The 23,333-nt window shown below is 44.6% G+C and overlaps 1 protein-coding gene across 1 annotated transcript in view; it reads left to right on the forward strand.

Annotated features, from left to right (window-relative positions):
• The window catches only part of galnt16 (UDP-N-acetyl-alpha-D-galactosamine:polypeptide N-acetylgalactosaminyltransferase 16), a 132,589-nt gene that overhangs the window by 52,177 nt on the left and 57,079 nt on the right, over positions 1-23,333 (forward strand). Inside the window, exon 3 of the mRNA XM_080202011.1 lies at positions 14,015-14,113. Coding sequence (XP_080058137.1) covers positions 14,015-14,113 — 99 coding nt within the window. The remainder of the gene's footprint in view (positions 1-14,014; positions 14,114-23,333) is intronic.

The following is a 23,333-nucleotide window of genomic DNA, read 5'->3' on the forward strand; positions in this document are numbered from 1 at the left end:
AAGGAGTAGAGGTGGGTTTTTTTTCTACTGTTGGGAAGGTATTGGAATCAATTATTAAGGAAGTAATAACAGCACATTTGGAAAATCATAATCTAATCAAGCAGAGTCAGCATAGTTACATGCAAGGGAAATTGTGTCTGACAAATTTATTAGAGCTCTTTGAGGAAGTTTCAACCAGAGTGGATAGAGGGGAACCAGTAGATGTGCTGTATTTGAACTTCCAGAAGGCATTCAACAAGGCACCTCATAAAAGGTTAAGTCAAAAAATGAAGAGTGCATGGTGTTGGAGTACTATATTGTTGGAGGATTGCCGAATATACAGGAAGCAGCAAGTGGGGATAACGTGTTCTTTTTCAGGTTGATAACCTGTAATCTCGGGGCTTCCATAGGGATCAGTGCTGGGACCACAACTGTTTACAATTTAATGACTTGGAGGAAGGAAGCAAAAGTACTGTAGCCAAATTTGCAGATGACACAAAAATAGGTGGAAAGGTAATTTGCAAGAGGGATACGTATAGTATACAAATAGTTATTTGATAGATTAAATAAATGGGCAAAAAGTTGACAACCGGAGTATAATGTGAGAAAATGTGAAGTTGTTCATTTTGGAAGGGAGAACAAAAAAACAGTATTATTTAAGTGGAAATAAAGTGCAGAAAGCTGCAATACAAAGGGACTTGGGATTAATTGTGCACAAAACACAGAAAGTTAGCACACTGGTGCAACAGTTAATCAGGAAGGCTAATGGAATATTGGCCTTTATTTCAAGGTGGTTGGAGTATAAGACTGGAGAAGTTTTGCTGCAACTGTGCAAGGTACTGGTGAGACCACATCTGAAGTATTGTGAGCAGATTTAGCCCCCTTATTTAAGGAAGAATATTGAAGGTGATCTTACTGGCTTATCTGCTGGTTGACCAGCATGGCAAGCCGGTGAGGTTGAGTAAGAGGCAGAAAATTGGGTTCGTGCCTTTTTTTTTGCCTCTTGCGATGTTACCGACCCTGTTTTGCCGGTGAAATCAGCTTCGCGCCTATAAAAGGCACAATGTAGATTTCAATATTCATAAGTTCATTTGCATGTAATTAGTGAATCATGGACACTATTGTCCAGATTGACTTGTCTTTACCTGCTCCCTGGTCGAGGTCCTCACCGACAAGGACCATGTGTGTCCCCACCAACAGGAATCAGCATGAAGACCTCACAGGTGGGAACAGAGGCCATTAAAGCACTCCGGGTCATTGGGGCAGGGCAGGGCAGTACCTCTTGGGTTGCGCCAGCCTGGCACCCTAGCTCTGCCCATGGGCAGTGCCAAGGGAACGGGACCTGAGGGGGGGGCAGGACCTTAAGTGGGGCTGAGCCTGAAGAGGTGAGCCCATGAAGGAAGCAAGGTCATGGAGGGGGAGGCGGGGGAGGAACTCCATAGGGGAGAAGGGTAGGAGGGTAGACTGCAGAAGTGTGGTGGGGATCGGCCAGGGCAGTAATTGGGGGGTGGATTGATGAATTCCGGGGCGGTGATAGATGGAGGGGAGAATCAGTGATGCCTGGGGTGGCGATCAGTGGGGAGGAGGGGGAATCGGCAATGTCCATGATAGTGATCGGGAGGTGGGTGGGGGTGTTGTCCAGGAGGGATGGGTGGGGGTGGTGACTGCAGATATCCCAATGTACTGTGTGTACAGAGTGCACTGGGAAATTAGGGCATCTGCACAATGGCACCCCTAATCATAGCAAGAATAGGCTCCACCCCCTTCCCCTGCTGGCAAGAATCACATTTGGAGGCAATTAGATTCAGTTCAGAGAACATTCAATAGGATAATATATATATGATGATCTGGAAAAGCAAATTGCGTGGAGGGTATGGAAAGTCTGCAGAGAGATCTGGATAGGCTGAACGAGTGGGCGAGGACCTAGCAGATGGAGTATAATGTTAGCAAGTGTGAGGTTATCCACTTTGGCAGAAATAATAGTAGGAGGGATTATTATTTAAAAGGTGAAAAGCTGCAGCATGCTACGGTGCAGAGGGTCCTGGGGTCCTTGTGCATGAGTTGCAAAAACCCAGCCTGCAGGTGCAGCAGGTGATCAAGAAGGTGAATGGAATGTTGGCCTTTATAGCGAGGGGGATTGAATATAAAAGTAGGGAGGTCTTGCTGCAACTGTACAGGGCACTGGTGAAGCCGCAGCTGGAGTACTGTGTGCAGTTTTGGTCGCTGCACTTGCGGAAGGATATATTGGCCTTGGAGGGAGTGCAGAGGAGGTTCACTAAGCTGATACCGGAGATGAGGGGGTTGGCCTATGAAGAGAGACTAAATAGACTGGGTTTGTACTCGGAGTTTAGAAGGACGAGGGGGGTTCTTATAGAGATGTATAAGATAATGAAGGGGATGGATAGGGTAGAAGTAGAGAGATTCTTCCTGCTTAGAAAGGATAGCAGGACTAGAGGACACAGCCTCAAGATAAGGGGGGGGGGGCAGTTTAGATCGGAGTTGAGGAGGAACTTCTTCACTCAAAGGGTGGTGAATCTCTGGAATTCTCCACCTGTTGAAATGGTGGAGGCTACCTCGCTAAATATATTGCAGTCACGGGTAGGTAGGTTTCTGATAGACAGGGGAATTAAGGGTTATGGGGAGAAAGCGGGAAAGTGGAACTGATCCACTTGAGATCAGCCATGATCTTATTGAATGGCGGGGCAGGCTCGAAGGGCTAGATGGCCTACTCCTGCTCCTATTTCTTATGTTCTTATGATCCCCGGGATGGAGGGATTGTCTTATGAGGAAAGACTAAACAGGTGGGACTCTACTCGTTGGAATTTAGAAGACTTAAGAGGTGGTCTCATTGAAACATATTGAATTCTTAAACCGCTTAACAGGATAAATGTTGAGAGGATGTTTCCCCCTCCTGGGAGAGTCTAGGACCAGAGGACATAGGCTCAGAATAAAGGGGCACCAATTCAAAACTGAGATGAGAAGAAATTACTTCTTTCTGAGGGTTAAGGGTCTTTGGAACTCCTTGCCATAGGGAGCTGTGGGGGCAGAGTTATTGGGCGGGAGTTTACGGCCTTGCTCATCCCAAAACCATAAAATCCTGCCCGAGGTCAAAGGACCTTTCTATTGTGTGCCCCTCACCTGCTCCAGTTCCCATGGCAGGAAGGGTGGTAAAATTCCAGCCATTGTGCATATTTAAGGATGAGCGAGATAGACTTTTGCTCAGTAAGGGAATGGAGGGTTATGGGGAAAGGGTAGGAAAGTGGACATGAGGAATGTTGGATCAGCCATGATCCTATTGAATGGTGGAGCTGGCTTGAGGGGCCGAATGGCCTACTCCTGTTTCTATTTCTTATGGTTTTATCAGTGTACAGTCGTTGCTATTGTTTTGATGTCCTACAGCAGAGAACCTACTCTTGCTGTAATGCAGTAAAACTGTGCTATGAAATTCAGTATTAGTCATGAGGTGTGGATGGAAAAAAAGGTTTGTGCCGTAGTCTGAGTTTGTGTCTTTATATGCCCCGTTTGTGAACAGAACCTGACGAAGGGGCAGCGCTCCGAAAGCCAGTGCCTTTGGCTACCAAATAAACCTGTTAGAATTTAACCTGGTGTTGTGAGACTTCTTACTGGGAAAAAAGGAGCAGAGTGAATTGAGTTTAATAATCGAATGTTTGATCCTTTGGCAGTATTGAAATGCACATTTTGCTGCTGCAGGTATGGGACTCTGAACCACTCCTGTTGCCTAGCAACGTTCGTCTAGCACCTCAGTAACCGTCATGGTGATAGCGTCAGGAGAATTGTTGTTCTGGTACCAAATAGCTTTATGTCATGCAAATGCACGCTCCTACATTTCCCAAAATCCCAAACTAATCTTCCACAAAACAACGAGGCTTTTTGAACTGTTTAATTTTACCCTCTCCGCACTGTGAACAGAAGCAGGTTATGTGGAGTCCTCAAGCCTAAAATGGCCAGTAAATGTTTAACAATGTGTGTTACCTAAGCTTAGGGTCAATTAGCACAGCATAATCCAGAGACTGAGGGCAGGATTTTCTGGCCACACTTGCCCCGAAACCGGAAAATCCTATGCGAGATCAACGGATCTTTCCATGGTTTTCACCTTGCCCGTTATGATTCCCTTGGCAGGCGAATTGGGAAAATTTGCCTCTGAAATTGAGGCTTTATAACTGACATGGTGAGAGATTGGAGAATCTGGGATCATTCTCCTTAGAGCAGAGAAGGTTAACTGAAGATTTCAGAAAGCTGTTTGTAATTATTAGGGGTTTTGATAGAATAAATCTGCGTGGAGTTTACATGTTCTCCCCGTGTCTGTGTGAGTTTTTTCCGGGTGCTCCAGTTTTCTCCCACCCTCCAAGGATATGTGGGTTAGGTTGATTGGCCATGTTAAGTTGACCCTAGTGTCAGGGCATTTTCAGGGTGAATGTGTGGGGTTACGGGAATAGGGCCTGGGTGGGATTGTGGTCGGTACAGACTTGATGGGCTGAATGGCCTCTTTCTGCACTGTAAGTCCATCATTCTGTGAAATAGAAGTTAGGTGGATTGGCTATTCTAAATTGTCCCTTAGGGTCCCAAGATGTATAGGTTAAGAGGATTAGCAGGTTAAAAATTTGTGGTTACGGGAAGTGGGGAGGGTGGGCCTGGGTAAGATGCTGTATCATGTAGTCAGTGCAGAATCAATGGGCTGAGTGGCCTCCTTCTGCACTGGAGGGGTTCTATGATTCTGTGAAATAAGGTGAAATAGTTCCTACTGGCAGGATGATTGGTAACCAGAGCACATAGACTGAAGGTGATCGGTGAAAGAAATGGGGAGATTTGAGTTTTGTTTTACTCCGTGAGTAGGTATGATCGGGAATGTTTTTCCTGAAAGGATGGGGTATGCAGATTCAGTAATAACGTTCAAAAAGAAATTAGATAAGCATTTGAGAAGGGAAAATTTGTAGATTTTTTGGGGAAAGAGTGGACTGATTGGATAGATTTACTGGAGAGTTGGCAGGAGGACTAAATGGCCCCTGTAGATGCTGCATTATTTTATGATTCTACTCCACATGGTTTGCAAAAAAAGTAAAGGAACCACTGATAGCATTCTCAGAATGTCCCAAAGGTTTTTACTGTGGACTACTTTTGAATTGTAGTTACATAGAAATCATAGAATCATAGAATTCCTATAACACAGAAGAAGGCCATTTGTCCCATCGAGTCTGTACGGACCACAGTCCCATCCAGGCCCTATTGCCATAAACCCACACATTTACCCTGATAATCCCACTGACACTAAGGTCAATTTAGTATGGCCAACCAACCTAACCTGCACACCTTTGGACTATGGGAGGAAACTGGAGCACCTGGAGGAAACCCACGCAGACACTGAGAGTAGGTGCAAACTCAACACAGACAGCGATGGAGGCCGGAATTGAACCTGGGTCCCTGGTGCTGCGAGGCAGCAGTGGCACCACTGTGCCACCATGTCATCCTGTGTTGAAGGCAACAACAATAGCCAATATAACAAAGTAGGAATTGCTAAATAATGAAGATCAATGTACCTCGAGTTCTCTTTCCACTATCCTGCTGGCCAGATAATATAATGATGGAGTTGTTGGTTAATCATTGTAGTCAATCTCCATTAATGTGTCTACCCAGACCCAAACTGGAGGTGAAGGAAACTCCAGTGGACAAAGTCACCCATTCCACCCAAACATGCTACACTCATCACACATCAAGCCTCAACTTACTTGGATGCTGTTCCATTGAATGTCATATTCTGAAATAAATGCCCAACTTGTACGAATCAATTTCTGCACAGCAAGATCCTATATTCAGCAAGTAACAAGATGGTCTGTTTGGGGGGGGCGGTAGTGTTAGCTGAGGAAACAGTGTTGCCCAGGACACTAGGAGAACTCGTCCTCTTCCTCAAGTGTAACATGACATTTTCACATGGTAGACCAGGCCTTGGATTACTTTGTTCAGTGGAAAGTTAGCTTCTGCTGGAATGGACAGACAAGTGGTAGATGGAATTTCGTGCAGAGAAATGTGAAATGTTTAATTTTGTTCGGAAGAATGAGGAGAGGCAATATAAAATGGTACAATTCTAAAGTTGGTTCAGGAGCAGAAGGACTTGGGGTATACATGAACAAATTATTGAAGGTGACAGGGCAGATTGAGAGAGTGGTTAATAACATTTATACAAACCTGGGCTTTACAAATATAGGTAAAGTGAAGACATGCCATCACTATTTGTTTTACAGGACCAGATGTGGCCCATCAAATTGTCAGCTGTGGTAGTAATCCTTTGGTAGTAATACTAGAATGGGTAGTAAAATCCTGCCTGAGTCAAGATTTAGAGACCTGAGCACATAATTCAGGCTGACACTCAGGTGCAGTACCAGAATGACCTATAATGAAAAGCAGTGAAACAGACCGTTCAGCCCACTTGTCTATCCTGGCTCTTATGCTCCATGCAAGCCTCCTCCCACATTTGCTCATCTAAGCTGTCACATAACCTATTATATCTTTCTCCCCTGTGTACTTACCTAGATTCTTGTTAAATGCAGTTATGTACTGTGGAAGTGCTGTACTGTTGGGGGAGATGCTGTCTTTCAGGTCAGATGTTAGACTGATGTACTATCAACCCTCTGAGCTGGGCATAAAAGATCCCATGGCATTATTTTGAAGAAAGGCAAAGTATGGGAAGCTCTCCCCAGTGTCCAGGTTAATATTTCTCCCTTAGCCAACATTACAGAAATAGTCATTAATCGGGTTTCTGTTCGTGGGATCTTGCTGTGCCATGGTGGATCAGAAGGTAGGAATTATCTTTCCCCTTATTGATTTATGCTGGCAGTTCATGGAATCATAAAATCCTTACAGTGCAGAAGGAGGCCATTCGGCCCATCAAGTCTGCACCAACCACAATCCCATCCAGGCCCTACTCCTGTAACCGCACATGTTTACCATGCTAATCCTCTGACACTAGGATCAATTTAGCACGGCCAATCAACCTAACCTGCACATCTTTGGACTTTGAGGAAACCGGAGCACTTGGAGGAAACCCACGCAGACACAGGGAAAATGTGCAAACTCCACACAGACAGCGACCTGAGGTTGGAATTGAACCGAGCCCCTGGCGCTGTGAGGCAGCAGTGCGAACCACTGTGCTGCCACTTCAATTGAATTTTGACCCTGGATTAACTAAAAGATCCTGCGTTATACACAATGACTTCCATGAATATTCTATGTGGCATTTCTTAATTGCCTGCTAGCTGCCAGTACGTGACTTATATTGTAAGATGCCTTGGAGACCATTCCCATATTACTGACAGCAGTACATTCCTGTGCTGGGGATATAGGAAGGGTAATGAGAGCATTGTTTACATAGGTCTCCTTTCCAGACCTGAGAACGAAATTGGAATTACAAAATCTGTGAGAGACATTGCCAAGTCTAGACTGTAGGGCAGAGGGTCATCTTGTGTGTACTAAGACTCACTGAACAGTCTTTACAAAGACGTTGTCAGAAACTGTGTGATAGTGTGGGGGGGGGCGGGGAGAGGGGGAGAGTGCTGAGAGAAAAAGGGGGAGGGGAAGAGAGAGAAAGGAAAAGAGGGAGAAACAGAAGGAATGGAGAGAGAGAAAAGGGAGTTGGAAAGATGAGAGAGAGCAAGATGAAGAAAGCTACATTGCTGTTGGAGCCCAGCACTGGGGAGAAGGATTAGATTAAATTACTCTTCTACATTTTGCTTTGTAATGTGGGGCTAGTCTTCCTGCTGTACATATAAACTAGCTACACAAAGTTGCATGTTCCACACAAGTGTGGAAGTTCCACACAACTTTGGGCAGACCAAGTTAGGACAGCAGATTTCCTTCCTTCCCTAAAGGATAAGTAACAAAAAACATGGTCAAAGAGATAGGTTTGAAACACTATCCTAAAAGAGGAAAATGAGGTATAGAGTCAGAGAGGTTTAGGGAGGGAATTCCAGAGCTTGAGAGGCCAGCAGCTGAAGGCACAGCCAATAATGGTGGAGCAATTAACCCAGTAAGAAGTCTGACAACACCAGGTTTAAATCCAACCGATTTATTTGATAGTAAACTCACAAGCTTTCGGGGTTTGCCCCTTCGTCAGGTGAATGGAGAGTTCTGGACTCAGACAGAGCATATAAAGCACAGACAGTTTACAGATTACTGATTAGAATACAAGTCTTTACAACTAACCTGCTATTCAAGTCTTAAAGAGGCTGACAATGTGAGTGGAAGGAGCATTATGCACAGGTTAAAGGGATGTGTATTGTCTCCAGACAGCACAGTAAGTGAGGTTTTGCAAACCCAGGCAAGTCATAAGGGTACTGTCTGGAGACAGTACACATCTCTTCAACGTGCGCTTAATGCTCCTTCCACTCACATTGTCGGCCTCTTTAAGACTTGAATAGCAGGTTAGTTGTAAAGACTTGTATTCTAATCAGTAATCTGTAAACTGTCTGTGCCTTATATGCTCTGTCTGAGGCCAGAACTCTCCATTCACCTGACGAAGGGGCAAACCTCGAAACCTTGTGAGTTTACTATCAAATAAATCGGTTGGATTTAAACCTGGTGTTGTCAGACTTCTTTCTGTGTTTACCCCAGTCCAACGTCGGCATCTCCACGTCAAGGGCAATTAACATCAGGGGATATCCAGTGGCGAGTGGAGTTGGAGAAAGTAACAGAAGTAGGGAGAATAGGACAGGCATTTGAAGTGAAGGATGAAGATTTTTAAATTGGGGCATTGCCTTTCTGGGAGCCAGTGAGCACAGGGTTGATGAGGAAACAGAATTTGGTACAAGTTAGAATGAGTTCAAGTTAATGGAAGGTGAAATCTGTAAGGCAGAGCAGGAAGTCATTGGAATGGTCATGTGGAAGACCACAAAAGCGTGGAAGAGTTTTTCAGCAGTAGATGAGGTGAGATGGTGGCAGTGATAGGCGATGTTATAGAGGTGGAAGTAATGAGAGAGAGAGAGTGTGAGATCAGAAACTTATCTCAAGGTCAAATAAGATGCCTAATTTAAGAAGCTTCTTGAGTCTCCATGTGACAGTACCGAAATATCCAGCAGTACTTCATAATCAGGTGATATCTGGTAAACTGGAGAGTGTTTTTCAGCTTTTGAGTATAGGAATAGAGATGTTTTACTGCAATTGTACAAGGCATTGGTGAGTCTGTCTGCAGTTCTGGTGTCCTTATCTGAGGAAGGATGCCCATGCTGTAGAGGGAGTACAGCGAAGGTTTACTAGACTGATCCTGAGTTGGTAGGTCTGTCATATGAGGACAAACTAAGTCAGTTAAGATTGTATTCATTGGAATTCAGTGGGAAGGGATCTCATAGAAACTTCCAAAATTCTAATAGGACAGGGTAGATTCAGAAAGAATGTTCCCAGTGGTGGGAGAGTCCAGAACTAAGGGTCATAGTTTGAGGATAAGAAGTAACCTTTTAAAGAACAAAGAACAAAAAAACAGCCTGGGAAACAGGCCCTTTGGCCCAACAAGCCCACGCCGCCATCTTAACACCACCAGTACCCCGCTCCACCCATGACCCTTGTCTAATGTTTTATGGCCATCCACATCGACAGGATTTTAGGATTGAGGTGAGGAAAAATTTCTTCACTCACAGAGTGGTGACTCTGTGGAATTCACTATCACAGAAGGTAGCTGAAGTCAAAACATTGTGTGATTTTAGGAAGAAATTAGATATCGCTCTTGGGGCTAAAGGGATCAAGGGGTATAGGAGGTGGGGAAGGGAGATCAGGATATTGAATTTGATAATCAGTCATGATCAAAATAAATGAGGGAGCAGGCTCGAAGGGCCAAATGGTTTACTCCTGCTTCTTGTTTCCTAGTCATGATGTGGAGACGCCAGCATTGGACTGAAGTTAACACAGTAAGAAGTCTCACAACACCAGGTTAAAGTCCAACAGGTTTATTTGGTAGCAAAAGCCACTAGCTTTTGGAGCATTGCTCCTTCGTCAGGTAAGTGGTTGGAATGTGAGTCTTTACAGGTAATCAATTCTTCAAGATACAATGTGAGTGGAGAGAGCATTAAGCATAGGTTAAAGAGATGTGTGTTGTCTCCAGACAGGACAGATAGTGAGATATTGCAAGCCCAGGCAAGTCGTGGGGTTTACAGATAGTGTCATGAACTCAAAATCCCGGTTGAGGCCGTCCTCATGTGTGCGGAACTTGGCTATCAGTTTCTGCTCAGTGACTCTGCACTGTTGTGAAGGCCGCCTTGGAGAACACTTACCCAAAGATCAGAGACTGAATGCCCATGACCACTGAAGTGTTCCCCAACAGGGAGAGAACAGTCTTGCCTGGTGATTGTCAAGCGATGTTCATTCATCCGTTGTCGTAGCATCTGCATGGTCTCCCCAATGTGCTGTGCCTCAGGACATCCTTTTCTGCAGCGTATCAGATAGACAACATTGGCCGAGTTGCAGAAGTATGTACCGTGTACTTGGTGGATGCTGTTCTCAAGTGAGATGATGGCATCTGTATCAATGATCCAGCATGTCTTGCAGAGGTTGCTGTGGCAGGGTTGTGTGGTGTTGTGGTCACTGTTCTCCAGAAGGCTGGGTAGTTTGTTGCGGACAACGGTCTGTTTGAGGTTGTGCGGTCGTTTGAAGGCAAGAGTGTTCTCTTCCTGTTGGGGAACACTTCAGCGGTCATGGGCATTCAGTCTCTGATCTTCGGGTAAGCATTCTCCAAGGCAATCTACACGCCACACGAAACGCAGAGTCGCTGAGCCTCAACCGGGATCTTGGGTTCATGTGGATGGCCTCAACCGGGATCTTGGGTTCATGTCACACTATCTGTAACCCCCATGACTTGCGTGGGCTTGCAAAGTCTCACTAACTGGCCTGTCTGAAGACAATACACATCTCTTTAACCTGTGCTTAATGCTCTCTCCACTAACATTGCCTGTACCTTTAAGACTTGATTACCTGTAAAGACATGCATTCCAACCATTATTTTGTAAATTGAGTTTGTGTCTTTATATGCCCTGTTTGTGAACAGGACTCCCACTTACCTGACGAAGGAGCAGTGCTCCGAAAGCTAGTGGCTTTTGCTACCAAATAAACCTGTTGGACTTTAACCTGGTGTTGTTTCGTAGGGCAGGAATGCCTAAGTCAGGTAGTGCTGATTAAGCGTAATTACTGCTACCAGAAGCATTAACTGTTCCTCACTTCTCACTATTCTGATATAACTGGGGACCAAGGGCAGCCTCAACCTACTCTAGATCCTAGCTGGTGCCAACAGCCAGCGCAGGAACGCATTGACAACTGTATTGAGAAAAATGGGATGAATGGTGAGCTCACTAGAAATATCCACTGTAATTCATCAGTTTTTAACTAATGTGGAGTTCTGCCTGAAGCAAGTTTCATTTTGATTAATTCAGTTGCTGAGATTACAGCAATACAGCACATTAGCCAATATGCACTCATTAGATTAATTAAGGGCAAACCTTAATTGGGAGTCAGTGGTGTAGTGGTAATGTCATTGAATTAGTAATCCAGAAGCCCAGGACAGGATTAGGGACAGGGTTGAAATCCCACCATGGCACATAGTGGAATTTAAGTTCAATTGATAAATCTGGAATGTAAAGCTAGTCGAGCGATGGTGACCATGACAACTATCATTGATTCATTAATGTCCTTTGGGAGGGGCAATCTACTGTGTTTACCAGGGGTCTGGCCGACATTTAATTCTAGAGCCACAGCAGTGTGGCTGACTCTGACTGTCCTCTGAAATGGTTGGGGAAGCCACTCAGTTCAGGGGCAATTAAAGATAAGTGAGAAATGCTGACTTTGCCAGTGAAGCCCACATCCCATTAAAGAATAAGAAAAAACTGTTATTTAAGAATACATATAGTGACAGCACAAGCACAAAGATGTGCAGGATGGGGGGGGTTGGGCCATGCGAAATTGCCCCTTAGTGTCCGAAGATGTGTAGATTGGATGGATTAGTCGTGGTAAATGCATGGGTTTATGGGGATAGGGTGGAGGGTAGGGCCTGGGTGGGATACATTTTTGGGAGTCAATGCAGACTTGATGAGCCAAATGTCCCCTTTCTACACTGTAAAAATTCTATGGTTATATGGTAAAACAATGACTATTGTGTAATTCCCCCAAAAGTGACTCAATTGTCTTAATACTTAGTATTACATAACTATCCCCTAGCTACAGTACCTTGCTGAAGAAATAACCCTACTGGAATCAAGAAATTCTGTTTGCTGCAATTTCAGTCAAGAGTTTAGAGACTCAAAAAAAATCACAAATCCCACCCCTGCCAACTCATTGGCTGACACAGCGCTGTAATTGATTGCTTTGGTCATTCAGTTTTATTAACCATTCTCTCTCTTCAGGTATTGCTCCTCTCTCCTTTAAATCTGTTGTCATGATCCCTCTCCTCAAAAGGGGGACCTTCTCCTCAGGTAAAAAAGTAAAGTTGCCATAGTCCCAGATGACCATAGGCTGCTTCCCCTTTTGAGGGGGAACTGGTGGTGATTTAACCTGAGGGTTACCATACCTCAGGCAACAGGCAAGGAGAAGGCACGGTCTCAAGGATAACCTCAGCCATTATGGGACTTGAACCCATGCTGTTGGCGTCACTCTGCATCACAAACCAGCTGTCCAGCCAACTCAGCTAACCGACTTTACTTAGCTCTCCTTACAGGGGAGGCAATGCTGTAATGGTATTGGTCACTAGTATTGGAGTAGTGATCCAAAGATTCAGTTTGAATTCAGTAATAAATCTAGGATTAAAAGCCTAATGATGATCATGAAAGCATTGTCGATTGCCACCATTCCATCACCATTGAGCTCCAGATTCCTCATCCTCGCTGGCAGCAGCAGCGGGGCATGAACAGTTAGTGAATTCCAGCCCAGGTTTCTGCTCCTGCACAGAACTGAAACAGCCCTTATCCAGGTCACAAGTTACATCCAATGTGACTGTGACAAAGGTAAACTTTCCCTCCTTGTCCTCTCAACCTGTCTACAGCCTTTGACACAGTTGATTAACCATCACCTTTCAATGCCTCTCCATGGTTGTCCAGCAGGGACCTGCTCCCATTCTTATCTATTTAACCATGGCCAGAGATATACTTGTAATGGCTTTTTTCCCTGCTCAGACCCTTTTACCTCTGAGATTCCCCAAAGATCTGTCCCTGGCCCCTTCCTATTTCTCATACAAATGTTGATTCTGGGCAATATAATCCAAAACCACAGCTGTAATTTCCAGTTGTATGCTGACAACACTCTGCTCTACCTCACTACTGCTTCTCCTGACCCCTCCTTTGTTGCTAAATGATCCAACTGCTTATACTGCACTGGATGAGCAGAATTTTCTCCAATTAGGTATTGAGATGATTGAAGCAATTGTCTTTGTTTCCAATCACAAACTCCATTCCTTAATTACCAACCCCATCACCTCCTGAGCAACAATTGAACCAGATGCCGGAATTTTCCAGCCTCCCTCGTCCCAGAACCAAAAAATCAATGTCAACGGACCTTTCCATAGCTTGCCCCTCCCTTGCTCTGATTCCCGTGGTGAGCGGGATTTACCCCAGATTGTTCAACCTTGATGTCACATTTGACCCTGAGCTGAACTTTTGACCACATATCCAAGTTATCACTAAGAGCTACCATTTTCACCTCTACATCATTGCCTGACTTCCCTGTCTCAGCTCACCTGCGGGTGAAATCACCATCCATGTCTTTGTTACCTTTAGATTTGACTATTCCAATGGACCTCTGGATGGGGTCTCATATTTCTATAACTTAAGGTCATCCTAAACTCTGCTGCTCATGTACTTGCACCAACTTCCATTAAATCACAGATATTTTGTGGTTCAAAAGCCAAAAGGAGTGGTAATGGGTGTAGTAAAGAACGAAAGGGATATGAATTATCCCAGAATACAGATTGGCCATGATTGAATTGAAGGCTTATTCCTGTTGGTGTATTTCACTTGGAAGTTCTGCTTTATAGCTGCCCTCACTTTGTGCTTTTCAGATGCTCCTCCATTCAGTACAACCAGGACTTGCCAGTGACCAGTGTTATCATCACCTTCCACAATGAGGCTCGCTCAACGTTGCTCCGCACAGTGAAAAGGTCAGTGGATTGCACTAATGGATACCAACAACGTACCAACACACATATCACCTCTGGCTGTGTGTTAAAATTTTTCTGGTTTTAGTTGCTGATTTGATATTAGAGAATTACCATACTGAGACATTTTGGAGTGGGAATAGGCCATTCGGCCCCTGGAGTCTGCTACACCAATTGATAAAATCATGGCTAATTGTAGTCTTTATTTTCCTGCCTTGCCCTTTACCCTTTGACTCCCTTTGACTGACACCAGTCAAGAAACTACCCAAATCAGCATTAAAAATATTCAAATCTCTTCCACTCCTGTCTGGGCAAATGCCAAATAAATGAACCTCTGAAAGAAAACAATTCTCCAAATTTCCACCCTAAATAGGAGGCTCCTCAGTTTTAAAGTGTGTCCTCTTGTTTTAGTCTCTCCCATAAGGACAGACATCCTTTCTGCCTCCACCCTATCAAATCCCCTCGGCATCTTTTATGTTTCAATAAGATCACCTGTCAATCTTCCAGCTCTAATGGACACAAGCCCAACTTGTTCAACCTTTCCTCAAAGGACCAGGAATCAGTTGAGTGAACCTTCTAATTCAATTATATCTTAAATAAGGAGACTAAACTGTGCACAGTATTCCAGAATAAATGCAGACGCTGGAGATCTGAAACAAGAAAGTATTGGAAAAATGCAGCAGGTTGATCAACATCATTTCAAGTCGAATATAAATTTTTTCGACCTCAGCTGATGCTAATACTGAATAAGTCAGATCCCAGAGTAAAAACTGGCTTGATAGATCCTGGTTGGAATTTTCTGGCTGTTCACACTGGTGGGTATCTCTGGTCCCGCTGCAGTGAACACAGATTCGGCGGCGGGGAGTGAACAGACAGAAGATTCCGGCCCACAACTTTCTTTTTAGAAACCGTTGCGGAAAGCTACTGAGCAAATTTATATGAGTCTACTGATGAACTTTTAATACAAAGAATAAAATGTTTATTAAAACAAAAAAATGAATATATGACACCAGACAAAAAGGTTGGAAAGATCGCATTAGAAACAGAAGAAGATGATTCCATTTTCAATAGTCCTTTAGCAAACAGACAAGTAACCCAGTGAAGAGTTACTGCTAGCTTGAGACAAAGGCTCCTTGCTTGAGAGTGGCACAAATGCATAGTTTTCTTGCAGTGAATTCTGGAGCATTCCCTTGATGCTTCTTACTCAGTGCCTGCGTGTCACTTGAGCAATGTTGCTAAGCAACAGACCAGTTTATGCTACTTAGTGATTTCTGAAAAACAAGTCACCAAGTTCTAACCTCTTTTTAACTCTTTTCTTTAACTTCCAGGATTGTAAAACCTCATTAAAATGCATATACTTATAAAAAGACCCAAAGGAACTGACCTTTTAGCTGCAGGTCTAACCAGATTTTTATATATCAAGGCTCATTCCAAACCTACATGAAACCAAAACCTCTTTTACCTAAGTTCACACACACACACACACACACACATGTATATTCAGCTTAGAAATTATACATTTTTCCAACAGACTCTTCTTTGGAAGCGATGTGTTAGAAATGAAGAAATATTGGGTGGAATTTTACCACCCTGTCATAGTGGGGATGAGTCTGGAAAATGCAGCACGCCATTCAACATTCCATTGACTTTGGCAGGACTGGAAGATCTCATCAGGGGGAGAGACAGTAAAATTCCACCAGTTAATTCTGTTTCTCTTCCCACAGATGTTGCACAGTACTCCAGTTGTGCTCTCACTAATGCCCTGTATAACTATAGCAAAACCTCGTTACTTCTACACTTCACTCTCCTTGCAATGAATGACACAACTCCATTTGCCTTCTGAATCACTTATTGTACCTGCGTACTCATTTGTGATTCATGGGTCAGGACATCTGGATTCCTTTGTACGTCAGACTTCTGCAATCTCACTCAAATAACACACCGCTTTTCTACTTCTCCTACCAAAGTGGAGAAGTTCACAGTTTTCCACATTATACTGCATTTGCCAAATTTTTACCCACTCACTTAATCTATCTATATCATTTTGTAGACTCCTTATATCTTTACAATTTATTCTCCAATCTAACTTTCTGTCATTAACAAATTTACCAACTGCACGTCAGGCCCCTTCATCCAAGTCTTTGATATAAATTGTGAATAGTTGAGGTCCCAGCATTGATTCCTGAGCATTCCACAGTGCTAACCAGAAATACCTATTTTTCAGTACCCTGCTTCCTGTTAGGTAAACACAGTAAAAAGTCTGACAACACCAGGGTTTAGTCCAACTGATTTATTTGATAGTAAACTCACAAGCTTTCGAGGTTTCCCTCTTACCTGTTAGGTAACCAGTCCTCTATCCACGAGAAGTTGCTGTAAATAAGAGCTGTGAACTCTTCTTTCGTGTAGTGCCTTTGGTATGGCACCTTCTCAAGTGCCCTTTGGAAAATTCTAAGTCCAGGGCGGGTGGAAAAACGGGAGAGTTTCAGATCCGATTTTTGGGCAAGTTCAAATCTGATATCTCATCCGCTCAGTGCACGAAAAAGTAGGAGAAACAGACTTTCGCCTGTCGCGGTGAGAGTAGGGGGTTGGCAGGCTTAAGTTGCCAGAATAGTGGGTGAGGGCAGCGGAGGGCGTCATTGGGTATATGCAGGTCTCTGGCAGCAGAGACCTGTCATTCAGTTTCTGCTGCTTTACGCTTGCCTCCATGGCCTCCACATAGCACCCAGCGTCACAAACATAGTAACCTCCCAGCTATTGTGGCCTATTGTGACCGTGCCCCCCAGCATTTGCCTGAACTGATCCCACCCTCCCCCCCATCCCCACAACAATCGGCCGCCCTCCATCCCTTCCCCTCAGTTATTGGCCACCCAACCCCCCCTCCCCATTATTGGCCACCTGAGCCCCCCACTGCGATTGGCCACTCAACTTCTCTGCAACCAGCCACCCAACCCCCACCTGCAATTGGCCACTCAACCCCCACCTGTGACTGGCCCCTTGAATGTTCGGCTACCCGACTATCCTGCCACCCTCCCGCCCCTCCGCGATCGACCGCCTGACCTCCCCCGCGATCGACAGTGTGACTACCTCCCCCCATCGATTGCTCAACCACCCCCGGCCCAGATTGACAAGCCCCGATCAACCCCCCTCCCACTCCATACCGATCTCAATGCAGAGCGGACAGCGTCCCCCTCCCCTTCCGCAACATCTCCCCCCTCCACCCAGTGGACAGTGACAGCCTTTTTCCTTGGATGGTGATGGCTAACATGAGGGGACATAGCTTTAAATTGAGGGGTGGTAGTTATAGGACAGATGTTAGAGGTAGGTTCTTTACTCAGAGGGTAGTAAGGGTGTGGAATGTCCTGCCTGCAGCAGTAGTGGACTCACCAACTCTAAGGGCATTTAAATGGTTATTGGATAGACATATGGATAATATTGGAATAGTTTAGGTTAGAGGGTCATTAGATTGGTTTCACTGGTCAGCGTAACATCGAGGGCTGAAGGGCCTATACTGTGCTGTAATGTTCTATATTCTATGTTCTACCCCCACCGATCAGCTGCTCCCGGCCTGGCCCTGCCCCCGTAGGCGCCGCCCTCTCAGACCCCATTCTTTGACACAGCCCGGTGCCCCGGTGGGCAGTGCCAGGATGTCAGGCTAGCACTGCTCACCCCCTTGCCCCTGACCCCCCCCGGGGCGTCTCAATGGCCTCTGGTTCTACCAGTGAGGCCAAAACAACTGGTGCCTGTTCCTGGAACCAGCTGTGATTCTTGCCAGAGAGAACATGGTGCAGCGAGGTCACAGAGGCAAGTGAGCCGAGACAATAACACCCAAGGCTCATTAATCAATGTTAAAACAGATTAAAATATATTTATATATATATTATTCAGCCTCGCGTTGGAAATAGGTGCGAGCGAGGCTGATCGTGCAGGATCTCCGTTGCCAGTAAGGTCATGAGAGGCGAGGAATTAGATATGAACCTGATTTCTCGGCTCTGTTGCGATCTTGCCGGCTCGCCACACCCATTGGCTGACGGGCCGCAATGATAAGATCACGCCCCTTCTCTTAGACATGGCCTTGAAGGAATTGGGAAACAAGGATAAAAATTCTAAAAATTGAGTGTTTGTAGACCAGAAGCCAAAGTAGATGAGTGAGCTGGGAGTGGGACAGTGGGAATTGGATATAGGGGAGCAGCATTTTGGATCAACTGTAGTTCAATTTCATACCCAGTAAAGACAAGATTTCAAAGTTTCAGGATTTAAAAATAAAACTTCTCCCCATTGTTTGAGGGAGATTAAATTTTGTGCCATATCCTATGGTGAATTGAAACATGCTCTGACAGGAACCTTCTTTCATCCAGCAGCTAAAAGCTGGTATTCATTAGTCTAAACCGGCAACATAAGCCATCTCTGTTTATTAGTGTCAGCCTTTGAACACAGTGCAGAGTGTTGTTTTATGCGGTGCTGTGTCTGATGTTACCAGTGTTCCAGGGGTTATTTTCCAATAATTAAATTTTACAATCTCTTCCTGCTTTCTAATGTTTAATGTGTTTAAGCGACGTATATTTGAACAGAAGCAGTCGGGGGTAAGGCAGATTATTTGAGAGAATTTGTAGGTTCTCTAATGAGCGAAGCATCAGGTTCAAGAGTCTTTCATTTTGCTTGTGGTGACAGATTGCGAAACCATCAGTGGGCTGAACGTGCCCCCACTGAGTGTGTTTTGGATTTGTGGGGGAGGGAGGGTAACCAAAACCAGCAGTCTGTCCACCATATTCAAGTAAGTCATTAAGGATCAGTTAGGCCTGTTTTCTGTCTCCTTCCACCTGTCCCTCTCCCTGACCTACCCAAATTTTCTCTATGCAAGACCTTGGAGTTACCATAGGTCAACAGCTCCCTTCTCCTGAAGCCCTGGCAGTGGCTGATGGAGCTGCTGGGCGAAGACAAGACTTCCACCCCAGCAAGGGGGAGAAGTCCCATTTAGCTCTCATTTAGCTGCCCCACAGTGCTCTATGGCTGTGGGATGGGTTGGCATGGAGCATGTTGGCTCTACAATGATTTTGCTCCCCTCCCCCACTTGTGTTATTCAGCCCAGTGTGTCAAATTGTATCCCTAAAAAGATAAATTGTGAGCCGAGGCAAAAAGATAAAGGAGGCATACTTATGATTTAGGAAACTGAAGGCAGAGAGAACCCTCAAAGAATATAAAGTAAGCAGGAGAGAATTTAAACAAGGAGTTAGGAGGGCTAGAAGTGGCCATGAAATATCCTTGGCAGACAGGATTAAGGAAAAATACAAGGTCATTTATATGTAATAAAGGAGCAAGAGGGTAGCTATGGAAAGGGTAGGTCCACTCAAGGGCAAAGGAGCAAATTTATACGTGGAGCTGGAGGAAGTGGGCGAGGTTCTTAACAAATACTTTGCATCAGTAGTCGCAAAGGAGGAGGACATGGTGAGTCTAGAGAGGGTTATGTTGATATTCTAGGGCATGTCAATATAAAAAAGGAGGATGTGTTGGGTGTTTTGAAAAACATTAAGGCAGACAAGTCCCCAGGACCTGATGGGATCTATCCTAGAACACTGAGGGAGGAAATAAGAGCCTTGTATGAAATCCTTCTACCCTCTTTAGTCATAGGAGAGGTCTCAGAGGACTGGAGAACAGCCAATGTTGTTCTCTTATTTAAGGGCAACAGGGAAATTACAGGCCGGTGAGGCTTACGTCATCTGGAAAATTATTGGAGAAGATTCTTAGGGACAGGATTTACTCATATTTGGAAAAACATGGACTTACTAGCATTAGACACTATGGCTTTGTGCATGGTAGGCTGTGTCTCACAAACCTTATTGAGTTTTTGAGGAAATGACAAAGATGATTGATGAGGGCAAGGTGGTAGATGTTGTCTACATGGACTTTTGCAAGGCCTTTGACAAGGTGCCTCATGGCAGGCTGATACAGAAGGTGAAGTCACATGTGATTCCCGGTGAGCTGGTAAGATTGATACAGAACTGGTTGGGCATAGAAGTCAGAGAGTAGCGGTAGAAGGATATTCTTCTGACTGGAGGTCTGGAGTCAATGGTGTTCTGCAGGGACCTGTGCTGTGACCCCTGTTGTTTGTAATATATAGAAACAATTTGGAGGAGAATGTGGGTGGTCTGATTAGTAAATTTGTGGGTGACACAAAGATTGGGGGAGCTATGGACAGCAAGGAGGATTGCCAGAGAATAAAGCAGGATATAAATAGGCTGGAGACCTGGGCAGGGAAATGTCAGATGGAATTTAATCCGAATAAATGCGAGGTGATGCATTTTGGAAGGTCTAATGCGGGTAGGAAGTAAACAGTAAATGGCAGAACCCTTAGAAACATTAAAATGCAGAGGGATCTCGGAATATAGATCCACAGTTCCCTGAAAGTGGCAACACAAGCGGATTAGGTGGTCAAGAAAGCATATATGATGCTTGCCTTCATTGGTCAGGGCATAGAGCATAAAAATTGGCAAGTCATGTAGCTATATTGAACTTTAGTCAGCCCACATTTGGAATACTGTTTACAGTTCTGATCGCCGCACTACTAGAAGGATGTGGAAGCTTTGGAGAGGGTACAGAAAAAGTTTAGCAGGATTTTGCCTGGTTTGGAGGGTATTAACCATGAGAAGAGATTGGACAAATTTGGTTTGTTTTCACTTGAACATCAGAGGCTGAGTGGCAATCTGATAGAAGTTTCCAAAATTATGAGAGGCATGGATAGAATGGGTAGCCTGAATCTTTTTCCCAGGGTAGAAATCTTAATTATGAGAGGACATAGGTTTAAGATAAAAGGGGGAAGGTTTAAAGGAGATGTGAAAGGCAGGATTCTACACAGAGAGTGGTAAATGCCTGGAATGCACTGCCAGAGGAAGTGGTAGAAACAGATACAATAGCAATGTTTAAGAGGCATCTTGACAGATACATGAATAGGAAGGGAATAGATGGATACGGACCGCTTAGAGGCAAAAGCTCGTCAGTTTACAAAGGGATCATGTGTCGGCACAGGCTTGGTGGGCTGAAGGGTCAGTTCCTGTGCTGTACTATTCTTTGTTCTTTAACTCATTGATATTCAAAAGTTAATTGCTCCATGACCTGAATGATAGCAACCGACTCAGAGTCCTGGGCTGTTCATGTTCATTCCCATGTTAGTAGTAAGACTGGTATAATGCATAATCCTCTTATCCCTGAATGGATTCAAATCATAGTCCAGAAATCCAACCGAATAATCGATGTTGACACTGTAGTGAGAGAGTGCAAGATATACAAGGTGTAAACCCAAGGTTTTATTTAATACATTCAGAGCATTACACAAGCACAAGTTGAAGTTATCCTGCCCAATATTGATATTTTAAACCTGAATTAGAGTTCTTAAACTACCTTGGTGGGATTTGAGCTCACGTGCATGATGGCACAGTGGTTTGCTGTCTCATAGTTCCAGGGACCCGCATTCGATTCCCAGCTTGGGTCACTGTCTGTGCGAAGTCTGCACGTTCTCCCCGTGTCTGTGTGGGTTTCCTCCAGTTTTCTTCCGCAGTCCGAAAGACGTGCTGGTTAGGCCATCTCCCACAGTGTACCCGAACAGGCACTGGAGTGTGGCAACTAGGGGTATTTCACAGTAATTTCACTGCAGTGTTAATGTAAGCTCACTTGCAGCACTAATAAATAAATAATTTAATTGGAGTGTTCGGGCTTATGTGATTGCTAGTCCAGTGATAAAACCACAGCACTGCAAGAAGGCTTAAAATTAGGCTACTGGAGCTTATGTCCTTTGTTCCAGCATCTTTAACACCATTAGAAGGAAATATATATATATATATCTGATTGGTCATCAATATCTTCTCGGGCGTAGTGACATTTTCCTTTCAGGGAGCTGAGCTAATAGAGAACTTTGATTCTCTGTTGCGTTCACCCCAGAATGTATCAGAAAACATGTGCTTTTGCCTCAGACTGGTGGGGATGAGTTCTGCTGACAGTCTGCCAGGCAATTCTGCAGCATGTCACATTAATTAAACTTGTACAGAAGTTTGCTTAGATCATACTTGGAGCTCGCTGCGCAGTTCTAATTTCCATATTACAAAAAATGGATATAAAAGCATGGAGAAGATTCAAAAATGATTTTCGAGGATGATACCAGAATCAAGATGTTATAACTATTTGTAAAGACTGAGAAAGCTGGGACTCTCTTCTCTCGAAAAGAGAAGACTGAAGGACGATTTAATAAAGAAGTCTTAAAAAATTATGAAGGAGTTTGGTAGGGTAGACATCGAGAAGATGTTTCGGCTTTCCCAAAAGTAGGGGCCATGAGCATATAAGATGATCATTATTAAATATATTAGAGAACTCAGGAGAAACCACTTACCATAGTGTGGTTGGAATGTAGAACTTGCTACCACATTGGGTGGCTGAGGTGAATAATATGAATACGTATAAAAAGAAGTGAATAGAAAGTTATGTTGATTGGGTTAGATGAAATTGGATGAGAAGAGTTTCACTTAGAGAATAAAGCCAAAGTCAAACCTTTCAGAACATGTAGGAATTCGGAGCAGGTGTCAGTAATTCAGCCCTTTGAGACCATTCCGCCATTTATAACATGATCATAGCTGATCTTATCTTGGTCTCAACTCCACTTTCCTGCCTGCTCCCCATTGCCCTTTATTGTGCTTTTCGTGAGAAACACATCTATCTCTTTCTTGAATCAATTGATTGATCCTTTTTCCACTGCACTCTGGGTCAGTGAGTTCCACAGATTCACAATCCCCTGAGAGAAAAAGTTTCTCCTGATTACAGTTTTGAACCTTCCTCCTCTCACTGCACTGGTGCGACTTTCTGGCCTGTTGCGCTGCTCGAGTAGTGCAGGAAATGTTGGGGGGTGTGGTTGGGGGGGGGGTGCGGGGGTAGCCGGTCATGACTTTCACAGGCCATTTTTAAGGCATAATCAGCCTTGTGCCGGAAAACAGCGCGAGGCTAATTACAATATTTAAATCACTATTTGAATTTGATCAGTGAGCCTGGGACAGTGTTCCAGGCATGCTAATATTTCCCACCCTGCTGGGGCGGTTCCCATCAGGAGGAATTAAAGCTGGTCCCAGCAATGGGCTCCAGGCATGATGGGTTGGTGGTGGGGACAGAGGCCATTGAGGCCTCGCTCCCACTGGGAAGTCAGGGGCAGGGGGTGCCCCTTGGGCAGTGCCAGCCTGGTACACTGGAA

Source organism: Carcharhinus amblyrhynchos, chromosome 14, assembly GCF_965287045.1.
Source record: "Carcharhinus amblyrhynchos chromosome 14, sCarAmb.v2.hapA, whole genome shotgun sequence".
Lineage (NCBI taxonomy): Eukaryota > Metazoa > Chordata > Chondrichthyes > Carcharhiniformes > Carcharhinidae > Carcharhinus > Carcharhinus amblyrhynchos.